General features: G+C 44.1%; 2 protein-coding genes across 3 annotated transcripts; one reads left to right on the forward strand and one right to left on the reverse strand.

Annotated features, from left to right (window-relative positions):
* LOC8077322 (anthocyanin regulatory C1 protein) lies at nucleotides 369-1,722 on the forward strand. Of its 2 annotated transcripts, none has more exons than XM_002436613.2 (3): nucleotides 369-533; nucleotides 678-807; nucleotides 890-1,722. In XM_002436613.2, exons 1-3 carry the CDS (start codon nucleotides 401-403, stop codon nucleotides 1,494-1,496), a joined length of 870 nt encoding a protein of 289 aa, XP_002436658.2. In that variant the 5' UTR covers nucleotides 369-400; the 3' UTR covers nucleotides 1,497-1,722. The 2 variants fall into 2 exon arrangements, with proteins under 2 accessions (XP_002436658.2, XP_021305926.1); XM_021450251.1 differs by having other exon boundaries at nucleotides 378-517.
* On the reverse strand, nucleotides 7,169-11,234 carry LOC8077323 (mechanosensitive ion channel protein 10). The gene is made up of 5 exons (XM_002437980.2): nucleotides 9,639-11,234; nucleotides 9,420-9,543; nucleotides 8,733-9,026; nucleotides 8,446-8,648; nucleotides 7,169-8,003 (listed from the first exon to the last, which is right to left on the reverse strand). The coding sequence occupies exons 1-5, from the start codon at nucleotides 10,976-10,978 to the stop codon at nucleotides 7,727-7,729; spliced, it is 2,238 nt and encodes a 745-aa protein (XP_002438025.1). The 5' UTR covers nucleotides 10,979-11,234; the 3' UTR covers nucleotides 7,169-7,726.

Consider the following 18,988-nt stretch of genomic DNA (forward strand, 5'->3'; position numbering starts at 1 on the left):
AACGTGCTCTATTTTGGAACGAACCGGAGGAAGCCGACTCGCCACCTAAATCGAGCGAGCCATTCGAAAGCTGCTACCCTCACATACCGTACGCGTGCGATCGATCGAAAAGCAACCATGTAGCCGGCCGGCCGTCCGTTCGCTGCATGATCTACTAATAAAATACTCTACTCCCTGACCCACCGGCAGTGTCGTCCGTGCATGCAGTTTTAGCTTTGCAGGGCCTCAACTCGGCCACGTAGTGCTGCCAGTGCTACAACAGAGTGAGTGACCGATCAGCCGGCCGGCGGCCGGCCACGCGCACGTCGATCCCAAGTGGCCACTGCATATAAATACGCCGAGACGGATCGGAGCTCGGTCGACGAGAGTCCAGCAGAGACACCACCGCACCGAGAGAGAGATGGGCAGGAGAGCGTGCTGCGCCAAGGAAGGCGTGAAGAGAGGGGCGTGGACGGCCAAGGAGGACGACGTCTTGGCCGCCTACGTCAAGGCCCATGGCGAAGGCAAATGGAGGGAGGTGCCCCAGAAAGCCGGTAAAATTACCTAGCTAGCTAGCTAGTCTCTTGCTATATATATATATATATATATATATATATATATATATAGAGAGAGAGAGAGAGAGAGCTTGAACTATGAACGGATTTCATTTGGCTGATCATGCATGTGTGCTGGTGCAGGTTTGCGCCGGTGCGGCAAGAGCTGCCGGCTGCGGTGGCTGAACTACCTCCGGCCAAACATCAAGCGCGGCAACATCTCCTACGACGAGGAGGATCTCATCATCCGCCTCCACAAGCTCCTCGGCAACAGGTCGGTGTCGGTCGTGCGAGCTGGGGGTGGCCGGTGAGTTCAGAGTTGAAGCTCATGCGGCATGTGTTTCTTTGGCTGGCAGGTGGTCGCTGATCGCAGGCAGGCTGCCGGGCCGAACAGACAATGAAATCAAGAACTACTGGAACAGCACGCTGGGCAGGAGGGCAGGCATCACCACCGGCGCCGTCGGCGGCAGCAGGGTCGTCGTCGTCGCGCCCGACACCGGCGGCTCGCACTCGCGCGCCACCCCGGCGGCGTCTGGGAGCTGCGAGACGGCCGGCCGTCAGAAGCAGCAGGGCGCCGCCGCTGCTCCTCCTCCTCCTCGCGCGGACCCCGACTCAGCCGGCTCCGCCGCAGCAGCGGCGGCGGCCGGGACGACGACGGCGGTGTGGGCGCCCAAGGCCGTGCGGTGCACGGCGGGCGGACGACTCTTCTTCTTCCACCGGGACACGACGACGCCGACGCCGACGACGCCAATGGCCGGTGGAGGAGAAGCGTGCGCAGGATCGTCGCCGGACGACTGCAGCAGCTCGGCGGCGTCGGTATCGCCCCTCGTGGGAAGCCAGCAGGACGAGCCGTGCTTCTCCGGCGGCGACTGGATGGACGACGTGAGGGCCCTGGCGTCGTTTCTCGAGTCCGACGAGGAGTGGCTCCGCTGTCAGCAGACGGCCGAGGAGCAGCTTGCGTAGACAACAAGTACACGTACGGTACTACGGTGTAAAATATATGTAGCCATGCGTATGTATACTTTCTTTTTAGCCTCCAAAATCCAAACAGAAAATACGTATGCGTCTCAACTGCCGCCGCCTGCCGGTGTGCGCGCGCGCGAGGCGCGACCGGGGGCACGTGTGCCCCTGTTGTTGTACACTTTTTCATCATGGCCATGCTGTGGATTGGCCTGTTGTGGCTTCATCATGTTCGTAACCATGCATCGTGCATGCATAAATGTTGGTATCCACAGCGCATATATATGTCGCATAAATCCTGCGCCGTACATGTAGATAGACAATACCTACTCTCTTTTTTTAAAAAAGAAAAAAAAAGGTAAACTGCACTATATACTTGTTGTTCAATGTAGTAGTGTTGTACGCGATATTAGAGATGTATAGATATTTACTATTACTAGATGTGCATATAATACGGTAGCGCTGAATGCTTTTGTAATATAGAGTACGTCAAAAGCTAAGCAACTAGCCTTCTACTTATGTTTACCAAATTCCCCTGCTCCGTTAGACAAATCCACATGCAGCGGCAAGGGAGATATTGAGTCCACATGTTGTCCCTATCGATCAGTCTCGTGATTCTCTAGACTATTATTAGAGCATCTCCAAGGAACTTTGCAAATGAATTTTGCATTTGATGTTGTTTGCAAAGTCCCAAACTCATTTGCAAAGTCTAAAAATAGTCCAACTCCAAGGGACTTTGCATTTAGACTTGGCGAACCCAAAGTGTGGACCTCACTTCTGAATTTTTTTTTCACCGATCGCGCCCGCGCGTTTTTTTCCTTCGCGCCATTTTGACGTATGTCATGCGTGCCAGTCGCCGCCCAGGCCAGGTCGCCGCCAGTTGCCGCCCACCCCAGGTCTTCGCGCCAGTCGCCGCCCAGCCCAGGCCGCGTTCGTCGTTCGTCGCCGTTGTCGTTCACGTCAGTTCGGCTCCGTCTACCTCCGTTCTCCTCCGAGGGAAGGTCCACCTCCGTTCCCGCGCCGTGGCCGCGTACATCGTCCAGACGTGACCGCGTACGTCGTCGTTCGTGGACGCGCGCGAGTCTCCGTGGTCGCGCCGCCGCCAGTTCGGTGCGTCGTCGTGAAGACACAGGGCGGGCGCGCGCGGTAGGGAGGGCGGACGGGCGTAGAGAAATCGCGCAGGGTGGGGGGCGGGGGACGGAGTCTGACGTGGAAGGCCGAAATTGTAGATGCAAAGTGGTGGGAAGGTTTGCATATATGCAAAGCCTCCACCTCTATTTGCAAAGTTAACCAAATTGCAAACCTTATTTGCAAAACCATTGGAGGGGTATTTTCTACTCTTTTTTGCAAATAGGGCAATGCAAAGTTTGTTTGCAAAACCCTTGGAGATGCTCTTATTATGTATTTCTATAACATCCTAATTAAGGCCCTAATATATACTTCCTCCGTCCCAAATTAAGTCGTTTTAGAAGATGGCATAGCTTCCAATGCTGAAGGCAAATGACCTCGACGCCAGAAATGACCACAATGCCCGAATGCCTATGGTTGGCACACAGACAGTGCACAGGTGAGCGCTCCTCCTCGGCGGCGCGCGTGCCTCTCCCAACACGACGACAACTTTGGCCTTGATCCGCGCCCATCCTTGCCGGTGGAGAAGAGGAGAGCCTGGAGAAGGAGAAGAGGAGGAGAAGAGGAGGGAGGACGCTAGATCTTGGTAGAGGACAAGAGGAGGGAAGGCAATGGCTCCTCGTTGGTGCACCGGCTGTGCTCACCTTGCCAACCCCGCGTCTGAACACTTGGGGGAGCGCTACTCCTTGCCGATGCATGGGCCTCGCTCTCCCAGCACAGTGGCATCTCTAGCTTGAGCCATGCCTGTCCTCGCCGCTAGAGAAAAAGATATTGGCGGACGCGGGGGGGGCTAGGGTGGCTACAGCCCCCCTCTTGGACTCAAAAATTTTTTAACATGTTTTTTTTTTTGCAAAAGATTCTATATATTTGGTATTTTTCTATGCTTATTCTACGAATCTTTGTATTTGAAGACTTTGAATCAATACTGAACTATCAATCTTAGCTATATCTATTAGTGTACTGTATTGAGCAAGCAAAAAAAATTTAGCCTATGTTATTTAGCCCCCCTTGTGGTTCGTTTCTGGATCCGCCACTGGAAAAAGAAGGAGGGCGTCGACGGAGGATAAGGGAAGGAGCCACCGGTAGAGGAGAAGATGAGGAAAAGCGTTGGATCTCGGTAGAAAAGACGAGAGATGGTGCTAGACTCTCAACTGGCAGAAGAGAAGGTGAAGGGACGCCGCTGATGGTGAAGATGGTTGGGTGCCGCCCGTGGGGTGGTGATGGGGTGGAGATGAATGCCGGGAAGTAAGAGGGAGAAGATGAGGGGTCGCGGGGAGAGCTGGTGAAGTAGAGCACAGCTGGGAAGACAGCAGTGTGGGATAGGTTATGGAACCCATTAGGGTACTTTTTTGAATGCTAAAATAACCTAAAGTGAAACAAAATTCAATGCAATTTGGATGAGACAACCATGACAGGGAAACAAAATTCATGCCCACGTTACCATGCGCTCAACTCATCTGTCCGTCTCCATCACGGTGAAAAAAAAAAGAAGGAACTCATCTGTCCGTGGCGTGGGATGCATGGTACGTGGATTCCAGCTGAAACTATGTAACGAACTGCATCTTCTCCTCCTTTGTTTGGGTGCGGGGATGCCACGGTAACTCCCATTAGACGCTTCGTCAGTTACAGATATCCAGCTTCCCGGCCCCGTCAGCAAACTACCTGTCCCGTTCCATGGGAAAGCTAGCTCTTCTGTTCCATCGGAAAGCTGCCAAGCAATGCGCCTATGTGCAAGCACATTAGCCGCGCAACATTGGTCCGATCAGGCGATGTCCACGTCTCACAAACGTCCACGTCGAAGTATATATCACAGTTAGTTTGGCGACTTGGAAAGTTCAGATACCTTTCAAGAAAAAGATCGTTCTTTATTGGTTACTTGACTAAAACAGGGATGATTCTATAATAATTTACCAATAAGGAATGGGAGTGAAGATTATAGGTCGTGTTAACTCTACACAGCAAGCCAGAAATCATCTAATATTTTATTCTTTGATTGTTATTAGTCCATATGGTGCTAGGAACTAATCTCCTCTAAAAGTCCAAAACAATTTCGAACAATTTCTATCTACTAGTCGCTTGGATTTATATATATATATATTTAAAAGTCACAATTTCTATCTATTTTTGAACGCAAACAATTTCTATCTATTAGTCCCTTGGATTTTTTTTAGTTCGTACAGGCGATCACTAATATGTTCCTTGGTGCCAGGAAAGCCGTTGCATGGTCAAAACAAGCGACGGATGGCACGTAGTCACGGCTGCTAGCTGCGTGGATTCTCTAACTTGTAGTAAAGTCACAGGTGGCTTTACCTCACCCGGATGTCATCTAATTCCCATCCAACGGTTGGAGCGCTCTTCATTTTATTTTATTTTTGAGAAAAGGGATCGGATTTTCAGATCTTGTTAAAACAAATGTTTTATATCCAGCCCCCTAACAAGGCACCCCTGAAAGAAAGAAAAATTATAAATGAATCCACTGAAGGACCACCCAGAGTCCAGAGACCGTCATTGTCGCCGAACGCTGTTGCCGCAAGCTAGATCTTTCCCACCTCCTGGTTCCCACAATGAAGAAGACCCAGAATGAAGTTCATGGTTGGATCCCAAATCAATGAAGAGTCAACTTTTAAGAAGGCCATCAGTAGCACACTGCAAGCATGCAGTTTATCTGCTAAACGCTCATGCCAAACCTCGATTTCACCAGGATCGGACATCGATCGCCTCACCGGCCAAGCCCAATCGACAGCAACTGACCCGCAAGAGGGATCGAAATAATACCAACCCGTGTAAATGAGAAGGTGGAGAAGTAACCTCACAAGGCAATTCCACTCGACGCCGCAGCCATCTGAATCATCTTGAAGGGCCAAAACAATCTTCCAGACACCAACAACCATGTCGATCGAGGGCTATGGCGCCACCGGCGTAGTGAAGCTCACGGAGGATTCGAAGACCAACGCACAAGAAAACATCGTTGGTGTTGAACCCTCTACATATAACATCGTCATTGACTCATTGTGCACCACACGTACATCGACAGCCACCCGATCCCAACCACATTATTCTTGGAAAAGAACAGAAAAGAGTCCGAAAGGAAACAAAAGGGTCCTGACGAGCACCCCACCAGGAACAAATCCAACCCTAACATTATTCTTGGAAAGAACAGAAACCAAGGTCCAAAACCGAGCACGTCGATGACACCTGCCATGCAAATGTCAGCCCAATTCATGGACGGAGCAAGGATAGTTGGCAGGATTTTCCTTTTTTTTTTCTTTGCAGCTTATCTTTTTTATATAAAAACTACTCAATTCATCATAAACTATAATATGTTTGATTTTTTTAACACCAAGTTTGACCACTCATCTTATTGCAAAATATCATTTCTTTTGCTGTGGCTTGATTTATTAATAAAAGTTCTTCAAGAATGACTTTAAATTTAACTATGTTTGTACAAAATTTTTGAATAAGACAAATGGTCAAACCTAGGGTTAAAAAAGTCAAACGTTTTGTAATTTGGGATGGAGAGAGTATTATGTATTAGCTTGGTGAAGATGAATTTTATACGAAAATTATAGTACTCAAGAATATCTATAACTTTGTATATATTTTTTTCATTTAAAATTATTTTGTGTGAATAAATGACCTCAAATTATCTATTGTTACATAGCAAATCTCGAGCCAAGATAAAACTTATAAAACAATCTTATTTGTCAATAATATATATAGCCTTTTAAGTCATAATAGTTTTTATTTGAATCCATCTTGGTACTGAAATAATCGATATAATATATTGATCTACAAGTATCAATTGTTCTCACACAAAATGGTTTTGATTTTAAATGAAAGGTCACGTACCACAGAGTTGTAGATAGCATACGAACTTTATCTTTATTTCGCTATCAAGATGGATTCAAATATTTATGCAATCTCATATGTAAAAGTTTTGATATAAAAAAGATAAGCTGCACAGAAAAAAGAAAAATCTGCAACTATCCTTACTCCGTCCACGAACTGGGCTTTAAATGGGCTATTATTTGCATCTCGGCTAAGCACTAATAAGTGAAGCGCTTTCCATGCACCGGATAGGAATTAGATGGCATTCGGGTGAGGCAAGGATGCAAAAGAATTAGACACGGACGAATATCACTAATATTTTATTAGTTTTCATGTTGCTGTTGGGATTTGAATTCAAATACCAATAGTGTAAGCTATATCTACTGATACTATTGAATATCTACATCATAAATGGATTGGAGTGTTTAGATACGGATGTAGTATCAAATGTTGAACTCCTCTAAATGAATTTGGTCAAAAATATGATCTAAAAATATCGTGACGGTTTGCACTTACTGCTGCAAGTCAGGCAATCCACGAGGGCGATCTCTCTGGTCACCGGTTTGTGTGGGGAGCCCGCCGGAGGAACAAAACCTGTTCTCAACCAGACTATTTCCGATGGAGTTCTTAGAGTTAACTATTGTACTATTATATATGGGTGGACCAAGGGATAGGCTGTAAAGATCTTTACAGTTTACAGTGAGCAGCAGACAGGTGTATTATTAGTCTTGCTCTAAGATGCAGAGCCCGGAACTTTTCCATTATCCAGAAAAGCCAATCCATCCTCCTGCACCCAGACACAGCAGGAAGGCAAAAACCATGGTGCAAGACACCAAGTGTTCAGATGTTCTTGTCGCATGTCACCATGAGCGGTCCACATGAACTGTCAATGACAAATGTAACATGAAAACATTTGCACGGTCCATGATGATTGTTCATATTCCCTGCACTGTGGCCAAATAAACTGTTGACCGGATTGACAGTGCTTCTCCCACTGCTGCAGTGCTGCTTGAACATTTTGTGGTTGGTGACTATTTCCTAACAGTTTCGATTGTGATGCACCAAACGGTCTAGATAACCATAGCCAATCCCAAAGCATCGATCATCAGTACCATCACCGCTTACAAATCCATTATCTGACAAATTATTATACGAGCTAATATCTACTGTGCAGAGTTTTAAGAACTTCAGAAAAGACTGCACAACTAGCCATCTATTGTCAGATCCCACGAAACTGATCTAAGTTGTTAGTATAACACCTCGTCTTCACCCATCTTCTATCTTGTATGAGAAACAGCCATAGGCAGTGGGTTTGGACTGACATAGGTGAGTTCAACTTTCTGGGGTAGAAGATGGTACCGGATGTTCATCTCCTCAAATATTTTCTTCAACTCCATAACGAGCTCAGACCTCCTGATGTTCTTCTCCCGGATGTTTTGAAAGTTCATGGTGTGCTGGACACACAGAGACATGTTGATCTTGTTCACATCCAAGATGTCCTTCAGGTTTACTGTGTGGACAGGGTGCCAATGTGTTGGTTTGCTCTCCAAGTACCTGAGAGTAAAGGAATCAATGAGAATTGATAATGTGAATTCTTCATAAACATGTGATTAAACTAAGATAACTTATTCATTGCTGGTGTCATCTGCCGTTTCAGCTACCTCATATCTATAAGACTACAACTATCTCCCTCTCCAATTTCCTCTTTTGTGGACAAATTTGAATTGTACTCTCTCCCTCACTCCCCTCTTTGTAAAAGTTCTGCAAGGGTTTGCTTGCCCCCTGTAATCTTAATCCTATTTTAATAAATAAAGTACAAGCTGCCTAAACTGGTTGACGTATGTCTGAAAAGCCGTGGCTGAAAATACTGTTCGCTGATTTATTGTGAGAGAAAAACACCGTTGGCTGGCAGAAAAAGTGCGGCTTATAAGACAAGAGAACAATAAATTTACAAATCTGAAGTTAAATATGAATTCAGATTAAGTTTGAGACTTACCCTTTAATTTTGGACCTCAAAGCTCCAATGCTCTCGACTGAAGTTGAAACATCAATTGCAAAATCAATCGTGTCATACATGTTAGGGCTTCGGTAAAAGTTGCTGATTGGCTTTGTGGACAACACAGAATTTGGATAATATATCTTTTCGTTGTCATTCTTCAACAAAACAGTGGTTAATATATTCATTTCCTCGACAGTCATCTATCATCAGAGTACATTCATGTCAGCAACAAAACATGGGAAATCAATCGAAACAGGTACCAGAAAGGGTGATCTAGAAGTTACCTGTGTTCCGTCGATAACACAGCGGTCACCAACATCAAATGGATGCATGATGAATACAAATATAAGGGCCTCAAATACAGTCTTGCATGCATTCCCAAATATGAATACCACAACCAGAAGCTGGGATGAGATGACAACAAGGATCTTGGTTGTCGCGAGGCCCATCAACAGTAGCGTAACAATGATGATTATAATGATGACTATAACACTGATGAGGTTGTGAAGTTGCATAACTGCGGTCTTTGTGTCATTCAGAGAATGTGCTAGAGATTTGCGATCGAGGTATGCTTTCACCTGGTAGTAAAACAAGATCAGGAAAGCAAACTGGCGTCTTCCAATACAAGCCAAATGATTTGCAATGACTACATCAAACTTCACAAGACAAAACATATATTGCTATATATCGTGTATTGTTTCCTGTTTCAAGGAATCAAATGATTTGCAAGAACTAAAAAATGGAATGACTTCTAAATGCAGAAGGAAAAAAAGCCAGATGACAATTACGCAGAAATCATATAATCCTCAAATTATTATGCATAACAAGGCTCAATACTTACGACTGCATCGGAACAGCAAATTAAAATTCAAGACACGAGACATGGGCCAACCAATAATATGTTCCTATGAATTCTGAAACAACAGGAAAACAGAGATAGTAAATGCATTTATTTTTTTTTTTCCCATTACCACCCAATTCTTTAGAGCAGACTTTTTTATCTTTCCGGTCTCTGATGCTCCCTCAAACATTGGAATCACAAGGTCCACCTCCTCCTTGCTGAAAAATCTCAGCAGATCCACCTCCTCAATGTGCCTATGTCAAAATTGAAAAGAATTGCGCATGTTGAACCATGCATATGTAGACAAGAAATGGCTACTGAAAAGTTAAAAGTCGTTCTCAGTTCTCACTTGTAGCCGGGCCTTGCGACATTCTTGAATATGGCATATGCAGCGACCTTGGCCTCCCATTCACTATTTATCTCTTTATCCTTCTGTTCCATGCCATCTACATCATCAAAGCTCTCGAGAGTATTAGATATGGTTGACAGCCTAGAGCTTCGGATTGCTGTGATGAGCCCTCTCATTGTCCATGCTGAGACCTTCTCCTGACTCATCCTCCTGAGCTTGCCAACATCGATCACCTCCGGCACGCCTTTCTCCTCCTTGTCCTTGGACCTGCTGATGCTGACCCGCCCAAGGCCACTGCCCTCCCGCCCCACATTCTCCGCCAGCTCCATCAACGGCGGGCCCGACAGCGTCTGCAGCACGTACTGATGGAACACACTCTCTTGGATCCGATCGAAGAAGGTCTTCCGGTGGAACGTGGACGCGACCAGCTTCATGAGGAAGGTCTTGACGAGCCAGATGACGGAGCCGATGAGCATGGAGGCGAGGAACCTGGAGACGTAGTTGAGGATCCTGGCGGTCTTACGGGAGCGGCCGACGTCGCTGTCGAAGAGCTGGGACCAGGCGATGAGCACGAGCGCGAGCCAGAGGCAGACCTGGAAGCTCTTCTTGAGCCCGAAGACGAAGTAGAGCACCTTGGTGCGCAGCAGGAAGTTGCGCTCGACGACGAATACGATGACCGTGACGAGCCACTGGCTGAGGAGGTGGCCGGAGAAGACGGCGATGACCATGACGCACCACTTCCAGATCTCCAGCCCCCACAGGACGCGGCCCTGCAGGTGCGGCACGACGAGGCTGACGACGAGCAGGCCGAGGAAGAGGACGAGCACGCAGAGCTCGAGGCCGAGGCGGGCCCGGCGGCGGCACCGCGCCGCGGACGCCGGCGCGCGGGAGCCGTCCTTGTTGCGGAAGAGGTCCTCGTCCTCGTCGGCCTCCGCGGGGGTGTGCGGCGTGGAGACCCCCGCGGCGGCGCGATGGGTCGGCGTGGCGGTCAGCGAGGCGTTGGCGCCGGCGGCGGCGGCGGCGGCGGGGTGGACTGGGGAAGTGTGGGCGGAGTCCGGGTGCGTCGGGGTAGGCGGCTCCACGAAGCGCGACTTGGGCTTGGCGATGGAGGAGCGGCGGCGGAGGAGCGCCGCGGGGGGCAGCGGCGGGCGCGAGGGGCTGGAGGTCGGATGCTTCTCGGGGTTCTGCTGCGAGAGCTTGGGTGTCTCCGCCGGCGGTGGGTTCGGGTGCTGGTTATTGCTCGGGTGCGGCGGCGGCGGCTGGTGGTCGGGCGGGATGAGGAGGACGTGGTCCGCATTATTTGGCGGCGCGGCCGCCTTCGCCGTGGACGACGGGTCCATAGCACGTACGCCCCCGCGCGCGGCGGCGGCGGGCCTGGTAGCCTGGGTTTAGGTGGGTCTGACGGCGGCGGCGGCGGCTGAGCCGGAACCGGGGCAGGCGCGGCGGAACTGGGGGCGGGAGTGACCGGCTTTTATCTGTGAGACTGTGACGGGGTAGTGTGGCCGTGTGACGCCGTCGTGCGGCCGTACAGCAGGTGCACAGGTGCCGTGGTGGGAAGGAACGGAGAGAAGATGGGCGGTGACCGTTTTTCGAAGTTTGAGCGAGAGAGAGAGAGAGAGAGAAAGAAAGCCCGGGCGCAGGCCCACGCTGGGGGGTGTGGGGAGGGGCCGCAGAGGGATTCGGCTGGTGATCACGCGCGGGCCCACGCTCGTCCGGCGGACCGGCACGCGGCGGGTTCATGGCGTTTGTCGCCGGTTCGTGGCGTTTGTCGCCTCGGTTCGCTCTTTTTGCCTCGCAGCCTAGGGCCGGGTTTCACGCTCCGACTTTCGGCGTGTGGAAATGGAGGCCTTGTTTAGTTTTAAAATTTTTTATAGAATGGACACTTTTATTTGTATTTAATAAATGTTATTTAATTATAGACTAACTAGATTTAAAAGATTCGTCTCGCTATTTTAAGTAAACTATATAATTAGTTATTTGTTATATTTATATTTTATATTTTATATATGTGTCGTAAAATTTAATGTAACGGAAAGTCTGAAAAATTTTATAAATTTTGTAGGAACTAAACAAGGCCGCGGAAGCAAAATCAAACCGGCCAGCGCCACACTGTTCTGATCCTCCATTTAATTACATGATGAAGAGGATAGACGAGTACTAATTAATTCATAAAAAAAAATAAGGATGGCTGACCTCGCGCATCAGGCACCACCGTGACCAGTGGAGTGGGTGGCTCTAGTCATTTGCAGGCCAGAACAGATCAAATGTCTCCTGAGTGGCGGTGGCTCTACCCTCCTATCGAATCTTACACGTATACGGAGTATTAAATATAAATATAAAATAATTAATTATATAGTAAATTTATAAAATAAATATTTTAAATTTAATTAGTTCTAATTAAATAATAATTACTAAATACAAACAAAAAAACTATAATAACTAAAACAAAAAATTTTGTGAACTAACCGGAACAAAACAACTGCAGCCCAGCTGGAGCTCCTCGCCAGCTCATCTAATTTTCATGTGGCGTTGTCAGGGGCAACTCTGCGTTATATTTTCCATGTTATTATTAGTAATCATACTTATTTTTTAAAAAATGCTAGAGATCATAATTAGACTAATGAGTGTTTAGATTACTAATAAATTATGCATGTTTCCTGCAGTCCAGGCTCAAAAGATTTATCTCGTGATTTACAGGCAAGTTGTGCAATTAGTTTTTTGTTTTTATCTATATTTAATGCTCTATGCATATACTGCAAGATTCAATATGACAGAAAATCTTGAAAAGTTTTGAACTAAACAAGTCCTGAGAGAGATGGAGCGAGGAAGAGAAAGAAGATGTGTAGTGCTTGTCTTGTGAAATGTGGATGGTTAGATAAGATCTAATGGATAATGTTCATTGCCTGAAAAGGCACATGAGAAATAGCAAGCCCCTAAATTATCTCATAATAATACATTAAAATATTTATACCTTGTTTGACACCCTTCATCTTCACGTGAAGCTGTTTTTAGGGATTTTCGCTTTACGAATAGCTTTATGAGTGAAGTTAAAGTAGTTTTGGTAAATCATTTGGTAAAATAGCTCTACATGCAGATTTCTTTAACATATGCTCTTACCTATACAGGTTCCACAAGTGTAGAGTCAATCTGTAAAAAGCTATTGTTTTCAGCTTTATCCCATCCCATTTTTATGTTGGAGCACAATTTAAGGATTGTTTGGCTAATAAACCATGGCAGAAAGTACTATTGGCTAAACACTGTTGAATGGCTGGCAGATTCGACTGATAAGCTCAAGCGAACAAAGCATCATCAAGTTGTTAGTGAAGTTATGCTAAACATGACCTTCAAGTACTCTCAACCCAAAAAAATACTAGTTGCTTCTCATATTCAATAATTAAGATGCCAACTAATCAAAATAGTGACGTGGTATTGTAACTAACAAATAAGAGAGGAGGAAATGGTTTCTTGGAGAAGAAACAATGTTCACGTGAGAACCAGGATATGAAAAGAAGTGACAGGTAGATGATATATGATTGGATAAATTTTATTTTGAAAAGACCGTCCATTCAGAATTTGATTTTGATATTTGGAATATGATTTTGATATGTAAGTGTCTTCATGACTTGGCAAGTATATCCATAGTCTCTGGGTTACGATTGGCTGCCCTTGTTCCATCTAAACGGGGTTAATAAGGTTTATGCTCAAATTCTCTCACCGAATTTTAAGAATCTCACGCCCTGTTTGGTTCCCTGGCTAAATTTTAGCTAGCTAAACTTTAGTCACTTTAGTAGCTAAAGTTCCAAACACATTGACTAAAAGGAGTTAAATAGTTTAGTTCCATTAATCACCCAAGAGTAATTAAAATAATTTTAGCTAGCTAAAATTTAGCAAAGGGAACCAAACAGAGCCTCAGTATATATACAGACATCTTGTTTTCGTCATGGAGAAGATCCGTGACAATTTTGGTTTCATTTGAACTTAATTTTATCAAGATTTAGGGTCTGTTTGGTTCTTGTTGCTAAATTTTAGTCTATTTTAGCTACTCTTAAGTGACCAGTGGAACTAAACTATTTTAGCTCTCCTTTTAATTAGTATATTTAAAAATTTAGCTTGCTAAAATTTAACAAGAGAAACAAAAAAAAAGCCCTTAGATTTCTTTCCTTTTGGCTCCGGCCAAGCTAGTTTTTCTTTTGTAGCACTTTGAAACTTTATTGTGTTTTTCTGCTTTTGTGTTGTTTCACTGCCTTCTCTGGTCTTTGTGAACTTATCCAGTCACGAGTTGGCTAGTGTAAATTAGATTGGGCTTTTGAGCACGTTGGGGGGTGTTGGGACCTAGGCCTTGTTTAGTTCCGAAAACTTTTTAGTTTTCGGGACTATAGCACTTTCGTTTTTATTTGATAAAAATTGTTAATTATAGAGTAACTAGGCTTAAAAGATTCATCTCGCGATTTATAGGTAAACTGTGCAATTAGTTTTTATTTTCATCTATATTTAGTGCTTCATGCATGTGCCACAAGATTCGATGTGACGGAGAATCTTGAAAAGTTTTTGGTTTTTAGGGTAAACTAAACAAGGCCTTCATTTTTTTATTCCAAAGAGAAAACTCTTCTTTATCTAATTATCTTAAAGGCTTGATCAATACTCTCTGCTTGGTCCACATCATTGGACTTAACCGGAAGTCATGCGGCCGTTAACAGGCTAGCCCAATTCAATCACATCGCCGTTGGCAATTTTACTAAGGCCCTGTTTAAATTGAGAACGAAAATTTTTTGGATGTCACATCAGATGTGTCGGAAGGATGTCGCGAAGGGTTTTTAGAAACTAATAAAAAAACAAATTACATAGCTCGTCAGGAAACTGCAAGACAAATCTATTAAGTATAGTTAATCTATCATTAGCATATGTGGGTTACTGTAGCACTTAAGGCTAATTATGGAGTAACTAGGCTTAAAAGATTCGTCTCGTGATTTTGAACCAAACTGTGTAATTATTTTTTTTATCTACATTTAATGTTCCATGTATGTGTCCAAAGATTCGATGGGATGGATGAAAATTTTTTGGGTGAGTAACTAAACAGGGCCTCAAACACTTGATCATGCTGCCACCAACAACGTAACCAGCCTGAGCACTCGGGCCTTGTTTAGATCTAAAAAGTTTTTAGATTTTTACATTATAGCACTTTCGTTTTTATTTAATAAATATTGTTCAATTATGGAGTAACTAGGCTTAAAAGATTCATCTCGCAATTTACAGACAAACTATGCAACTAGTTTTTATTTTTATATATATTTAATGCTCCATGCATATGCCGCAAGATTCGATATGATGAGTAATCTTGAAAAGTCTTTGTTTTTGGGTGAACTAAACAAGGCCTCAGTCACGCTGCCGCTGACAATGTCAATGGGATTGACCACTCGGTCATGCCACTAACAGCGACGTCATCGGGCTTGACCATTCGGTCATGCCGTTGTTGATAACATCGTCAAGCTTAACCCCTCTATCTGCTGCCATCAACAACATTGTCGTGCTTCACCACTCGATCACGTTGCCTCTGACAACGTCACGAAGCTCAACCCTCGGCCATGCCGCCATCGACAACCATCCCCGGGCTTGATCGCTCGGCCATGCCACCACCAACAATGTCTCCAAGCTCAACCTCTGTCATGTCGTAGGTGACATCACCGAGCTTAACCACTCGGTCATGCTGCCACTGCCACCACCGTCCACCAACACCATTGGGCTCTCGGTCGAGTTGCTCGCGGGCGCTGCCGAGAAACATTGCCAGGCAACTCATCGATCCAATTAAATTGCATCGCTTTGATAATTGTTTCTTCATATTCATGGATAAAAACACCGACAAAGGAAAAGACAGAGAGTAATGCTTCGTGAATTGGGGGCTGGACAAGGTATTTACCATCACGGTAGGCAATGCTTCAGCTACCGATGGGACGGTGTCCTACATGTACCTCATGTATATCTTTGAGCTCCTAAAATGAATCAAGTGCGCACTCAGTAATTCAGCTTCTAAAATGGGGCTATAGTTACAAGAAGGGTTCTCTAGTGAGGCCGAACTGGGTAGGGCAGAGCTGATTCTCTATTGGGTCCAGCAGGAGCTTTACCACGCGGTTTTTTGAGAGAAATGATTCTCTACTGATTTTGTGAAGTGATTTTTCGAAATGAACTAAGAGGCTGAGAGCTGAAAAAAGTAGCTTCTCATTATTATGTGGAGTAATTCTCGATTATGATTTTTAGAGTTATGCTAAAGAATCTAATTTTTTTAAGAGAATCACTTCTATCAGCTTCCATAAAGAATTAGAATTAGATAGAGCTCTACCAAATAGACCCTTATGCATCAACCACGAAGGAAATCTTTAGAGGAGGAATGAAGACGAACCATAGAGGTAATTGGTGGACGGAACATTGTCTGTCAACATGACTAATGACGCCGGCCGGGTGTAATGAAGTATAAGAGTCATATCGTCATTCTTCATTTTAAGCAGCCTTTTGGGTACAATTGGTTTGTGTTGTGCATCCAACCCAATACGCGAAGCTAGCTGGTTGAGGTTCTAAATCTAGTACTTAATCCATCCCAAACGATAAAACGTTTTATTTTTTTATTTCAAGTTTGACCACTCGTCTTATTAAAAAAAATTAGGCAAAATATCACTCCTTTTGTCATGGTTTGATTTATTAATAAAAACTCTTCAAAAATAACTTAAATTTAACTACATTTATATATTATTTGTTGAATAAAATAAGTGATCAAGCTTGAGATAAAAAAATAAACGTTGTATAATGTAGGATGGAGGGAGCAAGAGCCAAACACAGGACAATATATGTGGTATAATGGCGGCTGGCCGGTAGGCTGGGAAAGACGATGTTAGACTATGGTCTAGTTCACCCAAAATCCAAAAAAATTTCAAGATTCTTCGTCACATCAAATTTTACGACACATGAAGCACTAAATATAGACGAAAATAAAAACTAATTGCACAGTTTACCTGTAAATCGCGAGATGAATCTTTTAAACCTAGTTACTTTATGATTGAACAATATTTGTCAAATAAAAACAAAAGTGCTAAGGTTTCGAAAACCAAAAAGTTTTCGGAACTAAACAAGGCCTATGTGCAAAAGGGAAAAAGAACGCTAATGCCATCGTATGAAACATGCATGATCGAGCTGTGAAAAAAGGTGTTTTGTCCATGCAAAACATTCAGTGTTGCCTAGAGGGGCCCCTTCATCAACGTTTTCATAACTTTTAAACCCCGAAATTCTCAAATAAAGAAACTTAGCACTTCGGCTATCATCTACCGATCGCATTTGTCTACCTCGACGATGCTTATTGTCATGGTCAAAAGCACTGCTAGTACTGTTGTTGCTAAGTGATTAAAGCAAAGCTGTGGAAATTCAGGCCCTGCTTCGAATCTGAACTTTAGTCACTCATCAGGGTAGTCTCCATCAGGCGCCCCCCGCAGCACCAAGTGCAAACGGCTAATCAACTTTTGTATAGAGGGTGTGCGTGTCCACCAGCCGCCAAATGCTGGCCCTTTTAACGGCATGATTGATGCAACTTCGACGACCAAAATCTGTACGTATCACAGCAGCTACTCGGTTCACCATCAGAGAGTTTAAAAGCGATGAAGCAAGGGCTAGTGTATATGGCAACTGATGACAATCTGGCTAGTGGGAAAAGCAACTGCAAATGTGTAAGCAAATGGAATGGAATGTCATTGCCCCCCACACTTGAAGGCAAGTTAGTTTTGGCACCAGATGTTTCTAGTACAATGTCACATTCGGCACCAGTGATGTGCAAGTAAATGGAATGGCGTGGCAAGCACTTCATAAGTTCATATCCTTATGCATGATTGGACAAATACCGAAACGAGGCCTTGTTTAGTTCCTAAACTTTTTGGATTGTAACACTGTAGCATTTTATTTTTATTTAATAAACATTGTCTAATCATTGAGTAACTAAGCTTAAAAGATTCGTCTCGTGATTTACAGTGAACTGTGTAATTAGTTTTTATTTTCGTCTATATTTAGTGCTTCATGCATATGCCGCAAGATTCGATATGACGGAGAATCTTGAAATTTTTTTGATTTTTTGATGAACTAAACAAGTCCCTAGGCATAATTTTTGAACATAATTTTCCGCTACATTTAAAAATCTCGAACATTTGAATGGGGACGTAGGGATGAAAATCGATGGACCCAAAGGTATCCATCTACCCACTTTTTTCAATTAATAATGCATAATTTTCAATGGATTTTTTTGAAAGATTCGTACTATCAGTTAACGACGGGGAGTCGATATTTGCATTGTATAACTGGATTATTACAAGAGTAAAATTCATCAACAGTCCCTAAACTTGCAAGGCTTTGACAACAATATATAATTAGCAATGCTATATTAGTGCTATCTATACGTTGACATGTAACTTTGGAAATCTAGTACATGATAATGTCATATAAGTTTTAGAGCTCAAATACCAAATTTTGAGAGTTAGGGGCCACGTTGATGACACTATCATATGAGTTTGGAGATCCATAAATCAAAATTTTAGAGTTAGGAACTCAGATAACACCGTATAGTATAGAGAACCACTAGTAAATTTTACTTTTATTACAAGGTAAGCCGCTGCCCAAGGTTATATTTGGTTTTGGTATATGTAAACTAAATATAAGAAGCATAATAAAGAGTATTTCTAAATCTCACTCTCTAATTATTATTTGATGAAGAGTCATTGACATAAATTTTTTTTATATCTTTTCACGCTCTTAACAGTTTTTATATATCTCGTACGTACTATAAAGAGTCATACTCATCTTCTATTTTTGGCTGGCGATAAATGAGGAATTAAAGATGTCTATATTTGGATAATCATTTAGACAAGCTATTGGATGATATTTTTCATCAAAATCTCTATTTCTGCCATTTAAGAAGGCTTTTAGAGAGTCTCTTAGAGTTGCTTTAAGGCACTCTAACTTTATTGGAGAGTCAAACCAACTCACTAAGCGGTGTTGCACTGTAGTTACGGCACGGCCAATGAGTTAGTTTTTTTATAAAATGAAAAGGCAAGGGCTATAATTTTTTTAAAAAAAAATAAAAAAGCAAGGAGCCAAGGACTGTAATTTTAGAATTAGTTTCAGTCTTTCAGAAAAGGTTAAAAATGTTACGGATATTTTCCGGGGTGATCTCATCTCCTCGGATTCCCTTTACGGGAGATCTATCCTAACTACGACTTCCCCCACGACGGCCTACGGGATATCACCCACGACTACGCACGTACCCGTGGAGACCGGTTCCACCTCCGTGATATCACCCACGACTCATCGTGGGCACGAGTTTA

The sequence above is a fragment of the Sorghum bicolor genome, chromosome 10 (genome assembly GCF_000003195.3).
Source record: "Sorghum bicolor cultivar BTx623 chromosome 10, Sorghum_bicolor_NCBIv3, whole genome shotgun sequence".
NCBI lineage: Eukaryota > Viridiplantae > Streptophyta > Magnoliopsida > Poales > Poaceae > Sorghum > Sorghum bicolor.